Source organism: Lacerta agilis, chromosome 13 (genome assembly GCF_009819535.1).
Source record: "Lacerta agilis isolate rLacAgi1 chromosome 13, rLacAgi1.pri, whole genome shotgun sequence".
Taxonomy (NCBI): Eukaryota; Metazoa; Chordata; class Lepidosauria; order Squamata; family Lacertidae; genus Lacerta; species Lacerta agilis.
The window spans coordinates 13,024,498-13,047,276 of NC_046324.1; the positions used below are offsets into that span (position 1 = coordinate 13,024,498).

At 40.3% G+C, this 22,779-nt stretch overlaps 2 protein-coding genes across 5 annotated transcripts in view; one reads left to right on the forward strand and one right to left on the reverse strand.

Annotated features, from left to right (window-relative positions):
* The window catches only part of FGF7 (fibroblast growth factor 7), a 52,635-nt gene extending 46,092 nt beyond the window's left edge, over positions 1-6,543 (forward strand). For all 3 annotated transcript variants that reach the window (XM_033167811.1, XM_033167809.1, XM_033167812.1), the window contains exons 3-4: positions 1,590-1,693; positions 6,200-6,543. In XM_033167811.1, coding sequence (XP_033023702.1) covers positions 1,590-1,693; positions 6,200-6,394 — 299 coding nt within the window. In that variant the 3' untranslated portion in view covers positions 6,395-6,543. The remainder of the gene's footprint in view (positions 1-1,589; positions 1,694-6,199) is intronic.
* The window catches only part of FAM227B (family with sequence similarity 227 member B), a 97,056-nt gene that overhangs the window by 66,000 nt on the left and 8,277 nt on the right, over positions 1-22,779 (reverse strand). For both annotated transcript variants that reach the window (XM_033167803.1, XM_033167804.1), the window contains exons 6-10: positions 20,338-20,442; positions 16,028-16,126; positions 15,272-15,373; positions 13,990-14,116; positions 12,009-12,161 (exon numbers count right to left, since the gene is read on the reverse strand). In XM_033167803.1, the coding sequence (XP_033023694.1) occupies positions 12,009-12,161; positions 13,990-14,116; positions 15,272-15,373; positions 16,028-16,126; positions 20,338-20,442 (586 nt within the window). The remainder of the gene's footprint in view (positions 1-12,008; positions 12,162-13,989; positions 14,117-15,271; positions 15,374-16,027; positions 16,127-20,337; positions 20,443-22,779) is intronic.

Genomic DNA, 22,779 nt, shown 5'->3' on the forward strand with positions numbered 1-22,779 from the left:
TGGCTTTGGGAAGGTGCCAGGCTGCTGCTTGAAACAGCATGCTTGGTCAACTTGGGGCCAGATCCATGAATGAATAAGTGGCCTAGTCTGATGTTTCAACTGCTAGACCAACATACTTATTTACAAACACATCTATTCATAAGAACATTCTCCAGCTTTCCTTGCCCCCTCTGACAGCTCTATCTCTGCAAAAGAAATTACAAGAAAATATTACCAGCCTCCCATATGAGTCCCTCACAAGCCTACGCTGGAAAACGTGGTGTAAAAGGAAGTCTACATGTGCCCTAAGTCATGCCATAATATGATACATACCATTCAAAGGGTGGAAAGTCCACGGCAGTAGCACATGACTTTCAGCAGAACAGCAAAAATTGGATAGTTCCCAGTCTTCAAAACCTGAGGTCCCAATCCAGCAAGAGCCCCTCTACATGTACCCCCTGGAGACATGATACAAATCCTCCATCCCACTCCTATACAGAATCCTTGTATGTACACAAGCCCAATTCAGAAGACGATCTGCACTGTGTGCAGAAATCCATTTTTACAAGTAGGCTTCCTTACTAGATCAAAGAGTATTTTGTAACCAATAAAGCATTAATGCAGGAACAACTTCCCAATTACCGGTGTACAGGTAAAATGCATCTGACTGAAAAAGCTCCAATAGTAAATTTTACTTGTTTCTTGTTATGTGACACAGATATATTTTCAGTGCCTGTCAGTTTTCAACAGCCACAAGGGTCAGACAGATACTTTATCTTCTGGTAGTTGCCAAGGTCTGTTTTCTATCATTTACAAGTTCTAAGGTTTGTGCGCCTGCACAGAGATGGCACTGGTAAATTTCTTACAAATTTTGTCAATGTAATCTTGGGGGGGGGGGGGACAATTATCCGAATCCTGATTAAAACTGATCTAAATCATTCTCTTAGAATGAGAAATACAAATGCTTCAAAGTGCACAAGAAATAAATATAACAAACGTTCAAAATTTCTTTGTAATGCAAAAATATAATGGCAAATGGATAATTTGTAAATACAGGAAGAATTGGTAGCGTGAAAAGTTTGCATGGTCATATATAATTCATGTAAACATGGAAGTTCTTATGTGTGAGCATACTTCAGTGGAGTTTGTAATGGGTTGTATGTACTCTTTGGGTGGAATCCAATGTTATGATGTGTTGAATGTTCCAACTGCAATAGCTGATCAATTTGCCAGATGAAACAATGCCCCCCTCCTCACTGTTCTTGTGGTTCCCTTGACACACACCCCAATCAAATTTCAGGGGGTGTGGGAGCACACAGGAAAGGGGAGGGAAGTCCCTTTGCATAAGCAGAAGCCCTTATAGAGGGCGTACGCTGATTGGTTAATTAGGAGAATCCTGTCCTTTGTTTTTCAAATGAAGAAATTAGTTAAGAATGCTGACTTACATACATGGTTATGTTAAAAGAATTTGATGTTTTTTTTCATCCCTGCTTTATCACTTGATCCTATATATTTTTTAAAAAAATACTGTGAAATCAAGAGAAATTGTCTTGTTATGCCACTTCAAAAGCAGATAGCCAAATTACAGACTTCACTGTTATTCCTTACAGGTATTCTCGAAATAAGAACAGTGGCAATTGGAATAGTGGCAATCAAAGGAGTGGCAAGTGACTACTTTCTAGCCATGAACAAGTCCGGAAAACTCTATGGAAAGGTATTGGCATAGTTATTAGCAGCAAATTTTATTTAATAGGCAAACAATATATTTGCTTTGAAAAAAATATATGTACCGGTTATATTTTACATAATGCCCCCAATATGTGGGAGCACATTAAAAATTGTGAAGCAGGGCTGCTTTCACAGAATGGTGGAAATAGTTCCCTGGTCCTGTTCTGCCTTGGAATGCAAGCTCACCTGAAGTCAGCTGAGCTTCCCTGCTTTGGCTCCAGCCTCCCAGATGACATACCGGTACAAAAGAAAGCAAGATGTGACAGGCTGGTCAACATGTCCTGCTTGAAGTGCCTTCCTTGCCTATGTCTAGATTCCTTTATTTTGCCCTGCTCTGGCCTGATCTGTCTGCCTGTTCCTTGCATATATGCTCTTGGCTTTCCCCATGATAAGCTATGCCACCCACATCTTGACTTGCTTCCTGATAATGATTAACGATGGACAAACATGGAAATACTTTTGAGGTAAGGCACGAAGAAGCATTATGCTATTGCTGCATGCAGTCTCCTACCACCACCCCCCCCAGCAGGCTTGCCAGGGCCGGATTTAGATGAAGAGAGGCCCTAGGCTATTCCACTTGTGAGGCCCCACCCAATCCTCACAACTAGAAGAAAAAAATTCAGAAGTGAACTGTACAAACTTGCACAAGAACTCAATAACAGGTCTGATTTCTGAAGGGCTTTGCTGACCTTGTGAAAATGACCTAGCTCACGGGTCCAAAAATGCAGCATAAACACAAATTCCAGTTCTTCCATTTTCTGCAAAAGATTGTTAGCTTGGAGCCTGGTTTCCCCTTCCCATTAACATCAGAGTACAAATGACTGAGGGTATCAGCGATAGCACTGTAACTTTTCAAAACAGCTTCTGTGGCTTCTGCGTGTGCGTCCCACCTAGTGTCTGACAAATATTTAGGCACTTTAGACTGAGGTGGCAAAATGATTTTAGAACTGCCCATCTCTTTGTGGAGGATGAAAAGAAGGAATAAAGTTTATTGATAATGCCAAAACAGTTCACTGCACCAAGGCAGCAATCCACAGCTGAATGGCCCACCAGATTTAAAAAGTGACCTGCTGGCTCTTGTTGCTTCAATGAGTGGCCTTAACTTCATTATCATAGCATTTTCGAGTCTCTCTCTCTTGTGCTTGCTAGCACCAACTTCAGATCTTTTACTCATGCTTAGATTAGAATCTAAAAATAAAAACAAATCTTCAACTGGATAAATCTTCAAATTTAGCAGAAGGAGGAAGCTCCAGCAAAATACAGGAGCAAAACAGTGGTCAGTAGACCATGATCTTTATTGTTGCGCAACAGGTCCCCACACAGAGTAAGAACCCAGAACATGGGGTTCTTTGAAGACTTTCCCTCCCTACCCAGAATACATTCCCCGAACCATTGATACATCACTGATACATCATCATCATGTCACAAGGAGGGAGGGGAGTCATGAGGTTACCCAAGTTCATCAACTTGCCCCTGTCATGAATGAGCCAGCCGCCAGGGAAGGTTTGCAGCCAGCTCCCAGTGAAGGAAGTAGCCAGGAAGAGAGAGGGTTAACTGCCAAACAAGATGAGCATAACATAGTGCCAACTCCCCTGCCCTTAAGACTGGCAGTTGATAAGAGAAGGACGCAGGCCTGGCTGGGATGCCGAGGGCCTGGCTGGGACGCCGAAGGCCTGGCCGGGACGAAGATGGCCTGGCTGGGAAGAAGAAGGCCTGGCCGGTACGAAGGAGGCCTGGCCGGGACAAAGATGGCCTGGCTGGGACAAAGAAGGCCTGGCCGGGAAAAAAAGCTTTGTTCTTTGCAACGCACCCAGACAACAAGGGCTGTTCATCGATGGTTCACACTTCCGGGGGGTTCTAACTTCTGTGTGGCTAACCCCAACCTCTCCACTAAGTTCACGTCCATAAAGTCTTTAGATGCTCCAGTCTGTGAATGCACACTTGCTCGCTGTTCCCCTGGGAGTCATAGCGTGGCCCACACTGTAATTCCCGGAATCACTGGTCCTGGCAGAGGCACTTCTACTGCCTTTTCTCCTAGCCCTGGACCTCCAGAAGGGACTGGGACTGGTCATTTCCCAGCAACACATCCTTTCGCTCTGGCTTCGGGTCCACACTCATCCCTGACAGGGATCCCTGAGCCGCAAACAAAACACAGCCGCTCCTTTCAATGTTTCTCCCTCTCAGGTGGCAAAACTCCAGGAAAATGCCTTGCCCTGGTCACACCCAGTTGCATAGGTTCCTCCCCCTCCTGATCTTCTAGGGGCTGGCAGCTCACACTCTTAGGAATGGCAGTTGATACGAGAATGACCAAAGATGCTCTTCTTGTTTCAAACATTACCAATAATCAGCAGGGGAAAATGCTTTAAGGACTGGCAAAAAGACCTTGACCGCGTAAAAAGTTTAAACCATTTACAGAGACCAAGGAGAGAGGTGGGTTTACAGTCCTAGACCTCCAATTATATTATGAAGCGGCATGTTGGACCTGAATTAAAGACTGGATAACTTTAAAAAATACTGAAGTGCTGCATCTAGAAGGCTGGAACAATGTGTTCAGATGGCACAGTTATCTAGGTCACAACAAAGTAAAAGGATTTCTAGATCACATTGTGAGGAAGGCTTTATATGATGCTTGGGAGAGAAATAAACCGATAATGGTATCAAGAACTCCTTGGTGGCTCTCTCCCATTGAATCAACAGCAATTCACACAAAAAAATATTAATAATGATTGCTTAACCCAGGGGTCAGCAAACCTACCACGCCTCGGACTGGTGTCTCCAGCGCCGATCGCACGGCGGGCCAGAGAGCGTGCGCACATGCTATTTTCAGCGCACTTCTAGGTCGGAGGAGCACTGGAAATAGCTTGTGTGCATGTGCATGGGCCTCCTCCGACCTGGATGTGCGCATGTACACAAGCTATTTCTGGTGCTCCTCCAACCCAGAAGTGGGCAGCCGCATCACACCGTACAGGTAAGAGCAGGCAGCGGGGGTCGCCGCGGACCGGATAAATGAGTCCCTCGGGCTGTATCCGGCCAGCGGGCCTTCGTTTGGAGACCTCTGGCTAAACCTATAGGGAGTTGGTAGAAGAGATAATTAACTATCCAAAGCTAAGGAATTTTGAAGAATTAAAAAACACGGGATTAAATTGGCTAGAAATTCATCAATTAAATGTGATTTTTGAGAAAGACAAAAGAATGAAGGGTTTTGACAATAAAATATCACATTTGGAGGACATTCTATATCAGGGGTCAGCAACCTTTTTCAGCCGTGGGCCGGTCCACCGTCCCTCAGACCATGTGGTGTGCCGGACTATATTTTTTTAAAGGCAATTGGAGCAATTTGGCCAAACTGGGCCCCGTGGGCTGCTCCTAAGGAGGCCCCCACATCAGGGCAATCTAGATGGATTTTATTTATATCTCTAAGATTTTGCAGACTTTGGCTGTGAACTGGGGCTCTACAAAAAAAATTCAAGTTGGGCCCCAATCATTCAAATTGGGCCCCACTGGCGAGCCCTGAGTCTCATAGTTGCTGGGCCTGAGTTGCCCTGCCCTTGCATGAAGTCTAGGGTTTGCAATTTTGGGAGAGAGGAGACTGAAGCACTGGGGAGCATGCAGGCTTGGGAGGTCCCCTAGATTTAGAGACCAGAGTTGCCCTGCCCTTGCATGAAATCTTGGGTTTGCAATTTGGGGAAGAGGGGAGACTGCAGCACTGGGGAGTGGGCAGGCTGGTGAAGTGCGGTCCTCTCCGGGTGCCATTCCAAAGGGGGGGACAGTATGCCGACCCCCGATTGGCAGCACCCCCTGGGGCGCACGTTGCTTGCCGCACCCCCCAGGCAGCGCGCCACGCCCCCATGGGTGGCAGGCCACACACTATGGCCCTGGGATGCACATCACAGCCCCTGTGGGACATGCGCCACGCCCCCTGGGACGAGTGCTGCTCTGGGTACTGGAGCAGGTTGCTTCGCCTGTGCCCGCTGGGGAGCGGGTGGGCTGGTGAGGCCCCCTAGATTTAGAGGCCCTAGGCTTCAGCCTACTTAGCCTATACATAATACGGCACTGAGGCTTGCATGTGGTGCTCTGCAGCAATCCTTACAACTTGCAGGTATCCAGAGTTATCAAAAGAAATCTGTTTCTAAGATGGGGTACATTACAGTTTATAACAGATCATTAGAAGTCATGGCGGAGACTGGGTCCACGGTTTTTTTTTTTATGTACATAATGCAATATTAAGATGAGAACTGAAATCCTGAATAGACTCAGTTACACCTTTCTTTCTTTTTTTACAATGAATCAGGATTTCACCCAAACATGTCTGAGCATTTTGGCATTAATGAAAATCATTCCCCTTCACAATGCAAGAGATTTGCAAAAACGGATACATTTTAATAGACATAAATTGTTTAAACTGCACGTTTCAAGGTCTGATGGTTTTTTATACGATACAATGAACAATTTCAGCATTCATGTGACCTATTGTCTTTTTTTATTTTTACAGAAAGTATGCAATGAGGACTGCAACTTCATAGAATGGATTCAAGAAAACCATTATAATACATATGCTTCAGCAAACTGGACACACAAAGGGAAGGAGATGTATATTGCATTGAAACAGAATGGCGCCCCCAAGAGAGGTCAGAAAACAAGTAAAGAAGATATATCTTCCCAATTCCTTCCACGGCCAGCACCCTAATCACATATCTATGGAGAACCAGTTCCAGCAAAATGTTTAATTTCATAAAGGAACTGTTTGAAAGTTCAAGGAAGAGAAGCTGGAATACTACTGAAAAACTGAACAAGCTGGACTTGCGCATTTATGTTTATTTTTAAGAGACTGCCTTTAAAAAAAATGAAGATACACTACATCTGATTTAGTAACTAAAAGTTGTAAAAAATTGTAAAGAGTTGTACAATCCTCATGTTAGTATAAGAGTAGCTTTGCAGATTGTTAAGTTAAATTTACCCTTATGCATTAAGTCATGACTTGATTATCTGATGATATTTTATTTAAAATAAACCTATCTGCTTAATTAAACATGGCTGCTATAATAATAATGATGATAATAAAGCAGATGAAAATGTTATGTAAAATATGTCGGACTTGATGGCTGCTGGAATGAGTCTTCAGATGATCAAGTCAGTACTAAGCATGGAGGTGGAGCAGTATGGAATACTTTCCAGGAAAAATGTGTAAGTTTTAAAGTAATTTGAAATTGGATTTTCTGCGGTATTCAGACAATAAAGCTAGTATGGAAGATGAAGGTTGCACCACTGCAATGTATTCATATGTATTAGTAAGAATGCCTAACGCTGCTCTGAAAGATGCTACAAAAATAGCGTATATGAAATAATATTAATAAGGGAAATGTATTTCATCTCACTTTCCTCAAAATATCCTTTTCTATAACGACGAAGTAAAAATTCAGACATCATATGGGTTTTTATGTAACATAACCTATCTTTTTATATAATTTCTGTTAGGGTATATGGCTTGATTTTTTTTTCACCTATTCATGCTTCTTCTGTTGTTAAAGCATTAAACTTTATTTTAAGTTATAGTTGAACTTTATTAAGTTATTTAAGTTGATGTTATTTATAAAAAAAAAACTTATTAAGCTGCGTCTGTTTCATATGCTTTTAATTCTAAAGAAGTAACAAAACAGTCTGTCTGAGCCACCTCCCCCCCCCCCACACACTTTCTATGACCAGACACAAAGTCTAGTACATAATACTCTTGCCAATGTGCACTGGATGACTGACAAAAATGACAGCCTGCAGCCGTTCTTATGATGGAAGTCTCAAATAGAACAACCCCCAAATGCAAAAAAAAACTAAAGCCATAGGGCTCTATTAAAATATTGGACAAGGAACTTTTTGGAAAATGCTCTGCTTGCTGACTGAATCCACCTCATGCTAAATTAACTAAGTGATATGATTGTTGCTTTTACAACTGAGCTCTGGGAGCATAACCTGGCAGCTGCGCAAAGATGTAATCGAAATGGGGCATAGGGTTTTATCCAGGAAGAAAACGACAACAGTTCCCATTTTTTGCTACGCTATGATCCGGCTGTTCTCTGTTATAATATGGAAATATAATATAATATAATATAATATAATATAATATAATATAATATAATATAATATACCGTACTCTTTTCAGGAAATACTAAGGAGAGGACCCAAAAAAATTGACTGAAAAGCACTTCAAATCTAGATCTGAAATAATCTGCAAAAGACCAAATTCCATTGCATGAAATTCTGTTGCAAAATTCCTTTGCTATTCAGCACCACCTGAATCACCAGGGGAGGGGGTAACCAACCCCTTTGCTACTGGAGAAGCTGAATTGGCCAAAAGTAGGGGGAGTCAAGAGGTGGGCTTGTGGAAAGGCCTTTTACCTTTCTGTTACTCATTGCCTAGAATGAGGGCATTTCTATTTGTAAGTATACGCACACAATAATATTCCCCTTTACACATTTAAATACACACACATAGCTGGGAAAGAACTGAACACTGCATTTGTCAACACAACATTCATTAGAAAGAAAGAAAAATGTTTCAGCCACAGTGGGATTATTAGCTGATCAACTGAAGCTAGCCTTAAAATGCATACCAGAACACATAAAAAATTAAACCCACAAGCATAATTTTTTTTTTAAAAAACAACAACAACAACACACAAAACAAAATCCTTATTAAAAAATTACATTTAAAAGCTATACAATCCAAAGGCTCTTAAGTCTCACTGACAGTTCTTTTTGTATTTTTAAATATTTCTTCTACATTTGGTTTGGCAGGTGTAACACTAAGCTCTGTATATCATCATAAGTCAAGAAGAAGAAGAGTTTGTCTCGCTTATGATCCAAAATAAATACCAGGAGAACAGCATTCAATAGAATTCGCTGCAGCAATAGGTAGTGATGGCCACCAATCAGAGTGCTTTAAAGAGACAAATTCATGGGAGAGAAAGTAGTCACAATGTCTAAATACTATACAGTGGTACCCCATGTTACGCATGCAATCTGTTGCGGATTGCGCTACGTAACACAGGCGTGCGTAACTCGAATGCACGGGGGGGCGGACCCGGAAGTTCACGGGTTTTGCGCTCTGTGGTGGACTTCCGGGTCGCGGAGGTCCGTAACTCGAACGTGCGCAACACGAGCAACATGAGGTATGACTGTATTCAGAATCAGGGTTAGTTAGCCTCTAAATACCAGCTGCTGGAGAATAATAGTGGGACCCATACGTTTCTCAGCTCAATGGGACAAATATGTTTTCCCTACAATTTAATAATTATTCTGTTTTACACTATTATTTTTATAGTGGATATCAATATTCTAGTTCATGTTTCATAGCCTTGGGGGATAGCTCAGTTGGTAGAGCATGAGACTCTTAATCTCAGGGTCGTGGGTTCAAGCCCCACATTGGGCAAAATATTCCTGCAGTGCAGGGAGTTGAACTAGATTATCTTTGTAGCTTCCCCCCCCCCCAATTCTATGATAGTTGCTTGACTATTAGAGTGATCATATTCCCTCCAACCTTCCTCTGATGAAAATAGGGACGTCCTAAGGAAAAGTAGGACGTTCCAGGATCCAATCAGAAACCGGGATGGCTTCTCTAAATCAAGGACGTCCCTGGAAAATCGGGACACGTGGAGGGTCTGGAGTGATATTATACAGAATAAATTTAACAGTAATGGTGTTTCTTAGTAGGATCATATCAGAGCAAACCCATAGAAAAATCTCTTAATCATACATTTTGAAGGCGTTACATAAAATCTTGGGCATGAGACATCCAGTCATGAAGGCATACATACCACTTAAGTATTTCTAATGCTTTAAAACATATAAGTCTTAAGGTCCGTCCCCCCACAAAAAAATAAAGTCTTAAGCAAGCAACAAAATTACCGGTACCTACATATGAAGAAAGTCAAATATTAAACCCCTTGGCCCTGTAGTTAATCTAATAAAACACTGGCTAAGGGTTGTTAACTTGCAAATCATAAGGCATTCCAAGTACTGAAATTTTATAACCACTTACATTCCTGTTCTAGAATAGGGGATTCTCTCCAATTTTATTTGGAACATCAGTATTAACTCCCCACCGTCAGTTTACCCTGTTTCACAAACATTCTGCTCAAAATGTTAGAAATGGAAGCATTGTAGAGATATCATCAATACTCTTGAAAACAAAGAGCTGAGATAATGAGGATAAATTGCTTAGTATTGCAGACCCAATCGCAGTGAATCCCTCCCCCTGGGAACAAAGGTCTAGCCTATGATAGCGGTAACTACCGGTAAACTGCACAAGACAACATTCTGGGGTTTAAAATTAGCCACATCTTTTATGGATATACCGGTACATTGTGTGTATATCCATTCTCAGTCCCCGGCTGATGCTAGAGCAGGATTGAGCCTGGGACTGAAGAACATCAAGATGTGGGTCTACATAGGTGGGCTTCTGAGACTGCTGTCTAAAGCTCTATTGCCTGTCTGTCCCACGCTTGGTTTCTGGACAAAGTCTTCCCACTAGATCCCTCTAATGGGCTACCCTGCAATTGCACCTGTTTTAGGATAGGGGTGTTGCACCACTTTACCCCAACCCAGTATTTGATTCTACCCAATGCCTTATCCGCCAAAAGTTGTGACTATTTGCTATTTGCAAAACCTCCAAACAGGGCCAATCTGTCAGCAGGCAAATTCATTTCCGACTCCAAATACAGCAACCATTAATGAACCATAGCAAGGTCAATAAGTGGTGCAAGGAAGAAAAGGCCAGCATACAAGATAAATATGGCATGCATTAAAGTACCCAAGTAAGGTCTATTGATTGACCTAACAGCAGGGCCCAGCAGCCACCTGACTTCAACCAGTGGCAGGCTATCCCAGGCATCTTTGTGGCTGGCTGGGGAATTCCCCCAGTGGCCGGCCTCACGATGGAGAGGACTTTGTTCTGTGAGGTCAGGGATCTGGCGTGACAGGCCACAACTACTGCCCACCCAGATGTGGGGGTAAGTGGCCATTTCATAACAGAAAGAAACAAGCTTTTTATTTCGTGAAGAACATTCAAACTGGGATGCATGCATTTCCTCCATCCAAACTTGAGACTGAAACAATTTATAATTTATGCCAGGGGCAGAATATTTTTATCCCTGAACTACAGTGTTTGGCATATTACTGTAGTCCTACTAAAGTTTTTTCTAGGAATTACCACCTGAGCAACAACATTCTCAAGTCTTTTGGAAACAGACAAGCTATGGGAGGCACTCTTTATATATCCTTTATTCCTGCACCTTGCAGGATTTGTATTGGCCATGTACATTCTGCTCCAAATTAACGCTAATATTGCATGTTTTCACTAAGCTACAGCAATTCCTCCTTATATATAAAGTGGCTCAGCAAAGCAAATCTTACATGTGTAGAATACATTATAGCTCCCAACAAATTCTCAAACATGGTATTTCCAGACTCTAAGCAAGTGTTTGTTGCTTGTCATTATAAAATCTCAGACTGAAAAGATTGGCTTTACAAAACCTTAGAAAAAGGGCCAGACAAGTTGTTGGGAGAAGAGTCTTGTAATTTTTGGGGTGCTCTTCCTTACTATACTTAGAACATGTATAGGATAATTAAGAGAGTGTTCTCAGTACATCTAAGAGATGATGATGTGGCACAGGACAACAATGTCTCTATGGTACAGGGTTGGATTTAGACACGTCAAAGGTGCGTTTCAGTTAAACACGTTGTAAATTTAAACAGGGAAAACAGGCAGAGGAAAAATGGGACTCCACTGCGCCATCTGGTGGCACAATGTTATATCGCATATACAACGCATATAAATTGCTTTTTCTTTACCAATCTAGCAAAGTCCAGGGTTTAAGTTGTTTATGCTTTTAAAGGTTAAAAACACACTTTGAGTTATGTAAAAAAATGTAATAGGGAATCAGTACAAACACTCATCTATTCACTGTCCCATCTTCTTAAGAAGTGGGGTAACTTGCACCAGGCACCACAAAGTTCCCAGATGTCTTCAACACCAGTCCTAAGCTGAACCCATCACAACAGCCTTGTCTCAACAAAAATGACATTCAAAATCATTCCTTGCTGATATTGCATCCTGAACCCCATGACTGGGGAGTAAGTATTTGACATTTTGTTCTGATTTGTCTGAAGCAACAATAAATTACAGGGTTCATATTTATCCTTAAGATTTATAATATTGATCTCTATTTCACTAATATGGTTGCTAATATTATGCCAGTATTCTGAAACAAACATTCAATAACTTTTAAAGTTCTTTGCCTGGTACTTACAAGACTTTGCTATTGACCTTGTTTTAATCACAGAGTTTTCGAGTTTGAAACTAGATAACTTATGTAAGGAATCTGTTTTCTGCGTTTGTGTCAGGGGCTCTTCTAACCAGAATAAATTCCATTTCTTCCAAGCAGATTTTTGTGGTTTGAAACCTGCAAAGGATAAATTAATGTGTGTGTGTTTTAAAAAAGAACTGACAAGAGCTTTTTAGTTCTTTTGTTACCAAAGAAAGACAGAAAGAAAGGCACATTTTTACTTCTTGGTATGTACTGTATCTTCAACAGCCTGCTACTTTGTTAGCAAACTGGGGTTTATTCTTCATTCATTTTCTTTCTAACATTCTTCATTTTCTTACTGGAAACTGAGAAGTAACATTCAATGGATATTTCTAAAGAAGAGGCATAATGCTTTATGTTGTCCTAGTATTGTTAATTTTATCACTTTTCGCTGTAAATTATTCAGACATGAAATTAGTTGTCTTTGGTGGTGGATTATTTGTGTTCGCAATAGGAACTAGAGAGGTTATCTTGCAAGTGTTATAACCACATAAGAATACATTTGATCACCATGGTTGTTATTTGAGGGGGGAATACACACTGAAATGTTGCTGGGGCAGCTCTCTAAAGCCTGCCTGCCCTGAGAAATATAAAGCACATTTAGTAGTTCATATCTGAGTTCTACTTTATTCCATACTTGCCATTATTTTGAATGACAAGCATTATTTCAATGAGGATGTCATCATATCAGTCACTGGGGCGTAAGTTTTAGTTATTCAGTAACACTTGTACCATAAAATTATAAGCATAGCTGAAATTACATTTGGTACTTCCTAAGACAAACCCTTGATATGTGTTATACTCATGAAGCGAGAGTTTTAGCTGTGTCACTTTAACAGCATAATTCTAAGCATGTGAATTCCATTGGGCACAAAAGAATGGTACTCCCCAGTAGGATTACATTGTGACAAATTCTAAAGAGACAGTAGCGCTGCTACCCCACCATATACTGATTTGCCTATTCTTGTGAATGAAGTACAGTGGTGCCCCGCTAGACGAATGCCTCGCTAGACGAACGGCATTCGTCTAGCGGAAGCTGCCCCGCAAGACGAAAAAGTCTATGGGGCTGCTTCGCAAGACGAACAATTTTCGTCTTTTTTTTTTCTTTTCGTTTAGCGGAGCGCGGCTGTCATTGCCACTTCGCTAGACGAAAAAACCACTAGACGAAAAAATTCGTAGAACGAATTATTTTCGTCTAGCGGGGCACCACTGTATGTTTTTACTGTATTTCATTTAATTGCAACTCACCCAAAAACCTGCCATAATGATAATGATAGCGATAATGATAATGATAATGACAGTGAGAATAGTAATAAATAGTAGTAGTTGGTTGCAACAAAGAGCCCAGACTACATATATAGCACTGAAGCTCATCACTTCAAATGTCACCAGGGCATCATAAGTTTCTAATAGCAAGTAGGAAGGGTCCACTTTTCATCAGGATCACAGTATTTGGAGAAGGGAGGTTTAAGCATTCCTTCATCGGCTGTAATCCCACTGAAAATCCTCCCAGCATTACTGTATGTGTGTTGTTTCTGCAGATTTTATCAGGATTGGGCCTGAGGAAGGAATAGTTAAACCACCCCTCCACTGTGTGTGCTGCTGTTCTAATGAAAATTGGGTTCCTTACCCCGCTATTATATTTTCTTAAACCTTAATTAAGAATGATGCATTTAGCATGCTATCTACTTCAGTACTTAAAGACTGAATTGTTGTGGCATAAGCTTTCATGGACTTGAAAGTTTTCATTCGCAAAAACATGTATCGCAATAAATTTGGAAGGTGCAACAGGACTCATTGTTATTCTTTACTATTCTGCAGTGCTGATGTTGACTGGGATAAAATGCTGAATATATAAAGTTATGTAGAAAAGATCTTTCTGAAAAGTCCTAATACCATAAATTTCAAAGACAAATTGTGGTACCTCTTATCCACTGAAAAACTAAATCCATTAGTTCCTCTTTAAATTCGTCAGTGAAACGAAGACGGGATTCAGGAAAGGCTTCACAAAAAGTAACATAGATGGCTTGTGACAAGCAGTCAGGGTACATCTGCCAAAATACAAACAAAGCTAAATTTAAAACATTTAAAGTTGGCAGTGAGTAATATAAAGAATAAGCAAAGTATAGTTAATAACAAACCCAGACATTTAAACATAGCTGAATCATTATTTGCAGTGAAATGAATAATTCTGCCAATGTGCGAAGTAAGTAAGCATGGCAACTATGTACAGATAATACTTTGTAGGTAAAGTAATAAATTGGGGGTTATTATTGTACTATTTCTCATCAAAAACTATGGAGAGCAAAAAAGCTTTATTGTGGATATTATGTGATGTTTCCTTGCCTCCACAAGCAGCAGCCAAGGAGACAAACCTGTGATACATGGTTTGGTAAACAATTTATTTTATTTTATTTTTGTTACAGTATTGTTGCGCCATGTCAGAAGTGACACCAGCTACCTTAAACATTATTGTAACAAAGAACCAAAAACTTAAAACTGAAATGCAGAAGGGACAAAATCTTTAGTGCTGTTTGAAGGCAGTGGAAGAACCACATACATCACAATGAAGTACTGTACAGAGGAAGAAACAGAAGTAATGAAAATGCAATAAAGTGCATGTAGCCCCAGTACAATACTTCAGTCCCGTGCAGGGCGGGGGTGGCCAGCCAGGTATACTTGCCCTCGGCCTCAGAGGACTAAACTGGCTGGAGACCCCCAACCAGGGACCAGTTGCTTTTGTTTGAGTTTATAACTTTATTCTAACAAGACGCCCAGACCAGACCTCAGACAAGCTCTGCAAGAACCTGTGATAATTACACATTATCACGTACGCGCCATATTTCCCAAGCCTGTATATAATACATTATTTTTCCAGCAACGTTACCTGGGGGTAGTGAGGTGACAGTACTCACACATCCCATAAAGTGTAGGTTGGACCTTAGACAATGGCTGAGGCACCAGTATAAAGAGTGACCATAAAAGGGCTTGAAGTCAAAACATAGGAGAAGCAGCTAAAGGATCTGGGTATCTTCATATCCGAAAAGAGTTTAAGAGGCAGCATGATAATGCACAGAATAAGGATATACCAGTATATACAGTATAAGGATGCCAAAGGGATGCATTCTTTTGTTCTGAGAATGAGACAAGGAGGAAATGGACTGGGGCAATACTCACAATTGAAAAATACCTATTAGTGTCTTTACCTCAAAGAAAGGATCTTTTATGAAATTGGGAGTACTCAAGAGAAGCGCCACAAAGCTGTCTGATATTCTATCAAAAAGGTGGTCCTGTTCAGCTTGATCAGGCTTGAAATAAATCAGGAAAAGGTATTATTAGCATTAATATTTCATTGCTTCACTTAGCACTGATTTTAAGCACAGGTGGTAGAAATAACGTATGAATTAACAAGAACTTTAGAGTGATCATGCTTGTGATCTTGGAGCTAAAAAGGTTACATGACATAGGAAACTGTGTGTGTGTGTGTGTGTGTGTGTGTTAGAGAGAGAGAGAGAGAGAGAGAGAGAGAGAGAGAGAGAGAAGTGGAATTTTTGCAGTTACTGTTGTACCTACCCCAAGTCTCTTGCTTTCACTCTTTGTTGTACTGATGATCCAAACAATGGCTTACATCTCATGTATGAAATGGCTTACATCTCATGTATGAAAAGCCCAGGCATGACATAAGGGTTATAGCATTTGCACACACCTTAGGTGTCAGATTTACGCTCTCTAGTATGGGTTATGTAACCCACAGATGCAACACTCTTTCAGGGTTATTATCACTCTCTGTGGGACTTATTGTTTGTATTTCAGTACAAATCAGTCAAAGGGCAACAGTTATTTAACACAGAAGCCCATGTATGTGAGCAGATTCATTCATGATCAACAAGAAATTTTATATATTCCCATCATGTTTTTTTTAATTTGGATAAGAATGAAAATAAAGCTGTGTGTCTTCATACCTTGAACTTGTGAAGAAACCACCACCAAAAGCAATCCTGTAAAATTGCAAGGGATGCTTCAGAGATAAACAATTTCTTCAGAATTTTTGTATCTACTCCCTGTTTAAAAAAATGAAAAATCATAATTACAACAAAGTGATGAACAATATTTTTTTCTATCCAGTCCCAAACATATATACTTCAAAGGGAGTGCCCCTGATTAAAGCATGATGTTTTTTCCAATATGGTGTTGAGCATCGCAGACTTGACTGATAATCAATTAGATATTGTTGTAAGTTTGGTGTGTGTGTGTGTGTGTGTGTGTGAGAGAGAGAGAGAGAGAGAGAGAGAGAGAGAGAGAGAGAGAGCCCTCTAATCCCTGCCCCACTTCCTCAACAGAAAAAACCAGGGTTGAGAGTAGAGTTGGGCAGTGATGTGAGCCAGAGGAAAAATCAGCAAACTGGAAAGAGTAAGAGTCATGTTTGATTTCTGTTTGAATCTAAGGCTGTGGCTATGGGAGAACCAAGACTTAGGGGGTGTTAATGCTGTACACCCCTCCATTGTAGGCTCAGGTTTTACATACTGTATGTGTAAATAAACCATATACAGTATCATAGACACCACAGTCTCTGCTGTACCTCATTCCAAAGGAAACGCGAACTCTGGGTAAGTGCCTGGAGCTGACCATAAGCTGAGCATTTCCATTCTATGAGATTCTTACTTGATATCTTGCACCACTCAGAGATTGGGGTGGTGTGTAACAATATATTAAAGATATGAAGTTCAAACTCCTTTTTAAAATGGAGAATTGCAATCCCCAGGAGGCTACAATTGTGAGAATAGAAGCAAGAAGGCAGGATGTATAACTACTTTCTTAATCCTTTCAACACCAGCCACTTCTCACCCAAACTGAACCCTGAGTTGCTCTTCATAAACATGCATCAGGAACCACACATGTGGTGGGGTGGGTGGGGAACACACTGTGGCGGAAGGACTTTGACAAGAAAAACAGCTGGCAAGGAAGTTGTTAAGAAGCTTCTTCTGCTCCACTCCAAATTGCTGCTTCCTAAAGCTGCTTTTGATTTTGAAAAAGTAGGGGTTTTGTAACATACATCTATATGTTTGCCCAATGCAACTACTGTTGTAAACAATTAACCATACAATCCTATGCATGTCTATTCAGAAGTAAGCACCACTTATCAAGGGCACTTTTTTAAGTTCAAAAAAGGAGTCAACGTTTGACCTGTGTTGCTACAATTGCTATACTTGGTATGGAGGGCAGCCCAAAACAGGATGCCTTCCAAATCGCCTGGGGTGCTGGGGGTCTGAAGCATCATGATCCTACAACTAGGTCCCACGGTGTAAAAATAAGGAAGTGGTCATGCAAATCGACTGTAACCTTTTGAAAGGATCTTGGTAGACTTGTGATGAAAAACAAGGCATCTGGCAGGCCTAGGCAAATGTCACTGCATTATTTATACTCAAGTCACGCTTTGGAAAATTATTTTTGCAGCACTGAACTTAACAAATTATAGTTCATTATGTCCTTTGCTATGCATCTACAAGATTATTTGTGACTCCACAGCTGCAACCTTATATAACCCTTTAAAAACTGACCCCAAGTAATTGCTTGGGTCAGTACTCATTTTCTGAATAGCAAGCAATCATTTTATGCTCTGCAATCATATAACTTTTTATGGGATTATAAAAATTGGCCTTGATTGTTGATATTAAATTTAAAACCTTCAGTTTGGATTTTTAGATCCTAATTAATTGTTGGCTTCTTAAAGACAGTATTTGCAAACACAAGTCTGGCACAGATCTATAAGAATATCTGTTAGTTAGACCAAAATAATAATTCTGTATTAGCTCAAATGGGTTAATGCCATTATCCACCCCCACCCCCACCAAAAAAAAATCTGGTTCTTCTCATACTTTATACTACTTGGCCTTGAACAAATGACAAGAAATGAATAATGGCTGCAATAAATAAACCTGACACCTTGTCAAAATGTGTAAATTCAAGGAAAAATGCAAATCCATAAAATGACATTATGCTATAAACATGCAGTAATTATCTTAAACTAACATTTACTGCCTGCTTCAAAAATATTAATAGAGAAAAGAAGAAGGGATGATTTAAAGTAACAGCTGTACAGCAAAAATAATTTAGATATATTCAAATAGTATTAATGTGAAATTAACAGCCAGGGTAATATATTTCTTTCGACCAAAAAAATATCAAAAAGTACTGAGAAGGCTTCAAAATTTTCCATACTTCTTGAGTCTGAATGTTATACAGTGTTGTACAAAAGTACCCCCCCCCCGAAAAGTGAGGAGCCTAATCTGCAAATTTTAAGGTGGAAGTGCAGATATTATGCAGATTTATGATACAATTCCATTCCTGACATTCCTGGGAGCAGGTATATATAGGATTGCACTGCAAAATAGGTTGCAATTAGATCTCAAATTGTGCTGAACCAAGGACAAACAGGAAGGGCTGGTCCCCTTTGAAAGCACAATTTCTGTTCTGGGTTTGGAGATACAGACTCCAGTTCACAGATCAGTAAGGATGGCAGCCCTCACAACTGCTGAGCCTAAGCAATGGTGCTGATCACCACCCTGGGAACAATGAGGAATGGGGAACAAACATAATGTTGCCATACTCTTAACAAGTAACTGCTGCTTGAAAGCTGTTTATGGTAGGGGTTGGCAATGTGTGGCCCATGGGCCGAATGTGGCCCACAAGCCGCCCCCGAACTGAGCCGCCTGCTCGGTGAGTCCCCCGCGTGCTGTGCTAAACTGGCACAGCGTGGTGCGGGGACTTGCCGAGTGGCACTGGAAATCACGCCTGCGCATGCGCAGATACCAGAAGTCGCATCTGTGCGTGTCCAGACGCCAAAAAGCACTTCTGCGCAGGCGTGATTTCCGGTGTCTGGGCATGCGCAGAAGCGATTTTCGGCGTTGCGCTGCACCGGTCCGGCCCACGGACGATCTTCGTAGGAGTGATCCGGCCCATGGCTGGTAAACTTTGCCGACCCCTGGTTTATGGTATCCAACCGACTGGTAGGTGTATGCACAACTCCCAAGCTCCATAAATAGTTACAGGTACTGGATAGGGCTGTTTTGTTGTTTGTTTAACATGTTGCAGTATCCTTTTCTTTTGCAGGTGTAGAGCCCAAATTAAAGGATGATGATAGAAGTGTTTTATTTTTATTTTTAGCTACTGCTGATTTTAATCATTTTTTTCAATATTTTTAAATGCCAGTTTTAACCAGTTTTACTGACCATTTTAATGTTTATTTCATATTCCTGTAAACCACCTAGAGATTTTCTTACAATCAAGCAATATATATTTTTTGACAAAAAAACAAATGCTTGTTAGCATTCTCCCCCTCCTTATAAAGCTGGAAAACAACCAGGGAGGGGGCCAAGGTTACAATTCTACAACATTTTCAGATTTACAATCTACTAATAAAATGTTTAAAATACCACATATGAAATTACTAAAAGAACAAAGATATTCCAAGGATCAATTCTTATGTTTCATCAAACCCTGCTTCTTCTTTAATCACAGAATAATACATTATCAGAGGTTGGAGCACTTCCATTTCCAATAATATACAAAAATGTTACTTGGACTGAAAGCTATGTCCTTTCTGTCGTGAAGTCACAAAAGTATCACAGGAACAGTCTCCAAACTTATATTCTCCAAGCAGGTAGCATACAAAAGAGCATACCAAAAAGTCTAACAGCAGGCCCAACCAAGAGTTTGTGTTCTTTGGGAGGCCAAGCTAGCAAAATACTTATAGCAACTGGGAGATGGACCTGGAAACCAGCCAGCCCAGTCATGTGCTCCTGTTTAACAAGGCTCAATTAACAATAGCTGCTCTGCTGAACAATCAATTCATGACACTTTCCTCATTTGTTAATAAAATGGAGTGAATTAATCACTCTGCATATTATGTTTAATGCTATCTGAAATTTATCGTTATTTGCAAAAAAAAAAAAAAAAAAAAGGAATACATTTTGCTAAGGGAGGTACAGAAGGGTGTATAGCACCAAAAGACCCAAAATATAATAGTGGGAGACATCAAATGCATTTTATGTGGATTTTAACAGTGGACAATAGGATTTCATATGATGTAATTGGCTTCTTACTGACTTGAATGTATAATATGTCTAAAGCATGTCATGCAATCTTAAAAGAACTGTTAACTTTTTTTTTTGCTTCAGATATAAACCACATATCAAAACTGATCTACCTTAAACTCTAAAAATATCTTACATTAGCAAGTTTGGCTAGCTAAACTGAAATACAAAGTTTATACCTTGAAGGTTTGGACTTTTAGAACTGAATCCCAGAGTTGTGCGGGTTCTAGATGGTTTGGTAGTTTCATGAGTTTCGTTGGCTTGAAACCAGGGAACTTGTAATTCTAAAATGAAGAAGAAAATCCACATTAATAACTGTGCTTCCAATTGTTTATCTCAGAAAAATGAGCTACTGTAGTTAGTTACATGAAGTGTACATTAAAAAAAAGCAAGCTCACAACTATCCACTTTTTTTAAAGACAATAATAATAATAAACTTTATTACGGTCATAGACCAGCAAAAGAGAAAATAAAACGATAGTACATAAAATATTTCTTAAATATCGTCTTTTAACAATACTATTTCAGATCCCATGTTAGATTAAAATTAAGCTAAAATTTAATGGGAGATAATTCCATTTAAGTATTATCTGCTATGGCTTGGTGGACGGATTTATCGCTGTTGTCAGTTGATGTCATGACGCGTCTCAGTCTTGCCGCATGATAGCAAAATTTAGCTACAGTCATAGTTCGCTCTGGGTTGGTGTCCTCAATTAAGTATCTAGTCAGCATTTCAATTGAACGGCCTGGTAGATTTTTTAATAGGGGTTCGATTAACTCCTTCCTCAAATCTCGATACAGAGTGCAGTATAGGAGAACGTGGCTAATAGATTCAATTTCCTTGAGATCACAAGGACATAGCCTCTGTTCTATTGGGATCCGAAGATATCTACCAGTTAGTAACGCCGAGGGTAATGCATTAAAACGAGCCCTAGTAAAGGCCCATCGGTGTCTCGGGTTTTCTAACGTCTTTAGGTAGATAGCTGGGTGGTTTGGGCAGTGCTCATACAGTTGTCTGTACGTTGAGGGAAGACGAGTTAAGGTGTTTTGGCGGTCGATATCAGCGATTCTTTCCCTAATAATCTTTTTCGCCCTATCGCTTCCCATAGATAGAGTAGTCGCCACCGGCAGTCCATACAAGACTAATTTCTTTTGAATAGTCTGTTCCCAAGTGGATTGAAAACTATCAGTATTGATTAAGGGGAGAAGACCATTTGGGGACGTTTTCACTCTTATCCAATACTGTAGAGCTGATTGCCATACTTTAGTTTCTACTTCCTGCACTCCAGCTTCCAGTCGTAAAGCTGCATTAGGAATACATTTAGGGGTTAGAGTTATAGATCTTAGAAAACCCGACTGAACTTTCTTGTATGCATCCAATTTGGAATTTATCAAGAAGGGTGCGCCATATAGTAATTGGGCTAGTGGTTTGGCCGCAAAAAGCTTAAGGGCTGCCGGGATATAATTTCTCCCGGTTGTTCGATGATATCTTACAATCGCGGCCGCACTCCTTTGAGCTATCAAGGATGCATATTTAATATGCGCCGTGTTTTTTCTGGAAGATTGAAAGACTACGCCTAGATACTTGAAGCAAGTCACCTGCTCAATAGGTTGATTATCTATTTGCCACCTTAGTGTTTTCCTTTTATTGGAGAATATCATTATTTTAGTTTTTTGGAAAAAAAATTAAGACAAAAGCAGCTATGTTTGGGCTTCTGTGTGAAACCTCTTTATTTTAGGTAATAATAAGAGAATCTGTTGTTCTGTGACTTTTTTGGCTATAGCTTCTATGTTGATGATTCTCATTATGTTATAAATGTAATTTTTCTGTAAAATAAAAGAAACAAAAAAAGGAGCTATACAGGATCCTGATCAATATGGAGACTCTGGCACCCAAATGTTGAACCCTCTTCTTCCAGTGATACTTTCCTGCTAAAAATCCTCTCCAAGCAGCAATTTGCCCCAAAACAGCTAAGAAGGAAATGGAATGGAAGCTGCAGAATTAATCCAAATATCAAGTGGGCTGCTTTTTCTGAAAAAAAGACAGCAGCAAATTCTAACCATTATTATTTAAAAGGTTATGTATATGTTTAACATAATGTTAAATTTGACCCCCATGTAATAGTTAATAATCAGGAGTGATTGATAAAAAACTGTCCTATGATAAAGAGCCAGGAGAAAGACAAAAGCACCACCACATGCCTGATCCTGAGTCAGCTCACAGTTGTCCCTTCTACTGCTTCTCTCCCCTAGTTTCAGAAGAATTAAACCTTCTCCTCGTGCAAGAAGCTTCATGTTTGTTTATATGCAGTGCAATTTTTCTAGGATAAGAGGTGACGGAACTCACAATGAACACTTCCCTTGTTCCCTTATAATGGCAAAGGCGCCTACCTGAGAGGTGCCAGAACTGAGTTCCTGCAAGTTCTGGCTGAAAAAAAGCTCTGTTTATATGTATTTAATGGATCTGTCACATTTTATGAATGCTGGGGGCTGCTTTAGGCAGTCTGGTCAAAAAGGAGAATGCAAATTTAACAGATGAAGAGGGAGAAACAATTATTCTTCAGGGGCCCTTCTGATAGCTCCACTGCCCTCAGAAGTTTGTGAGGTTGTGATCCAGGAGA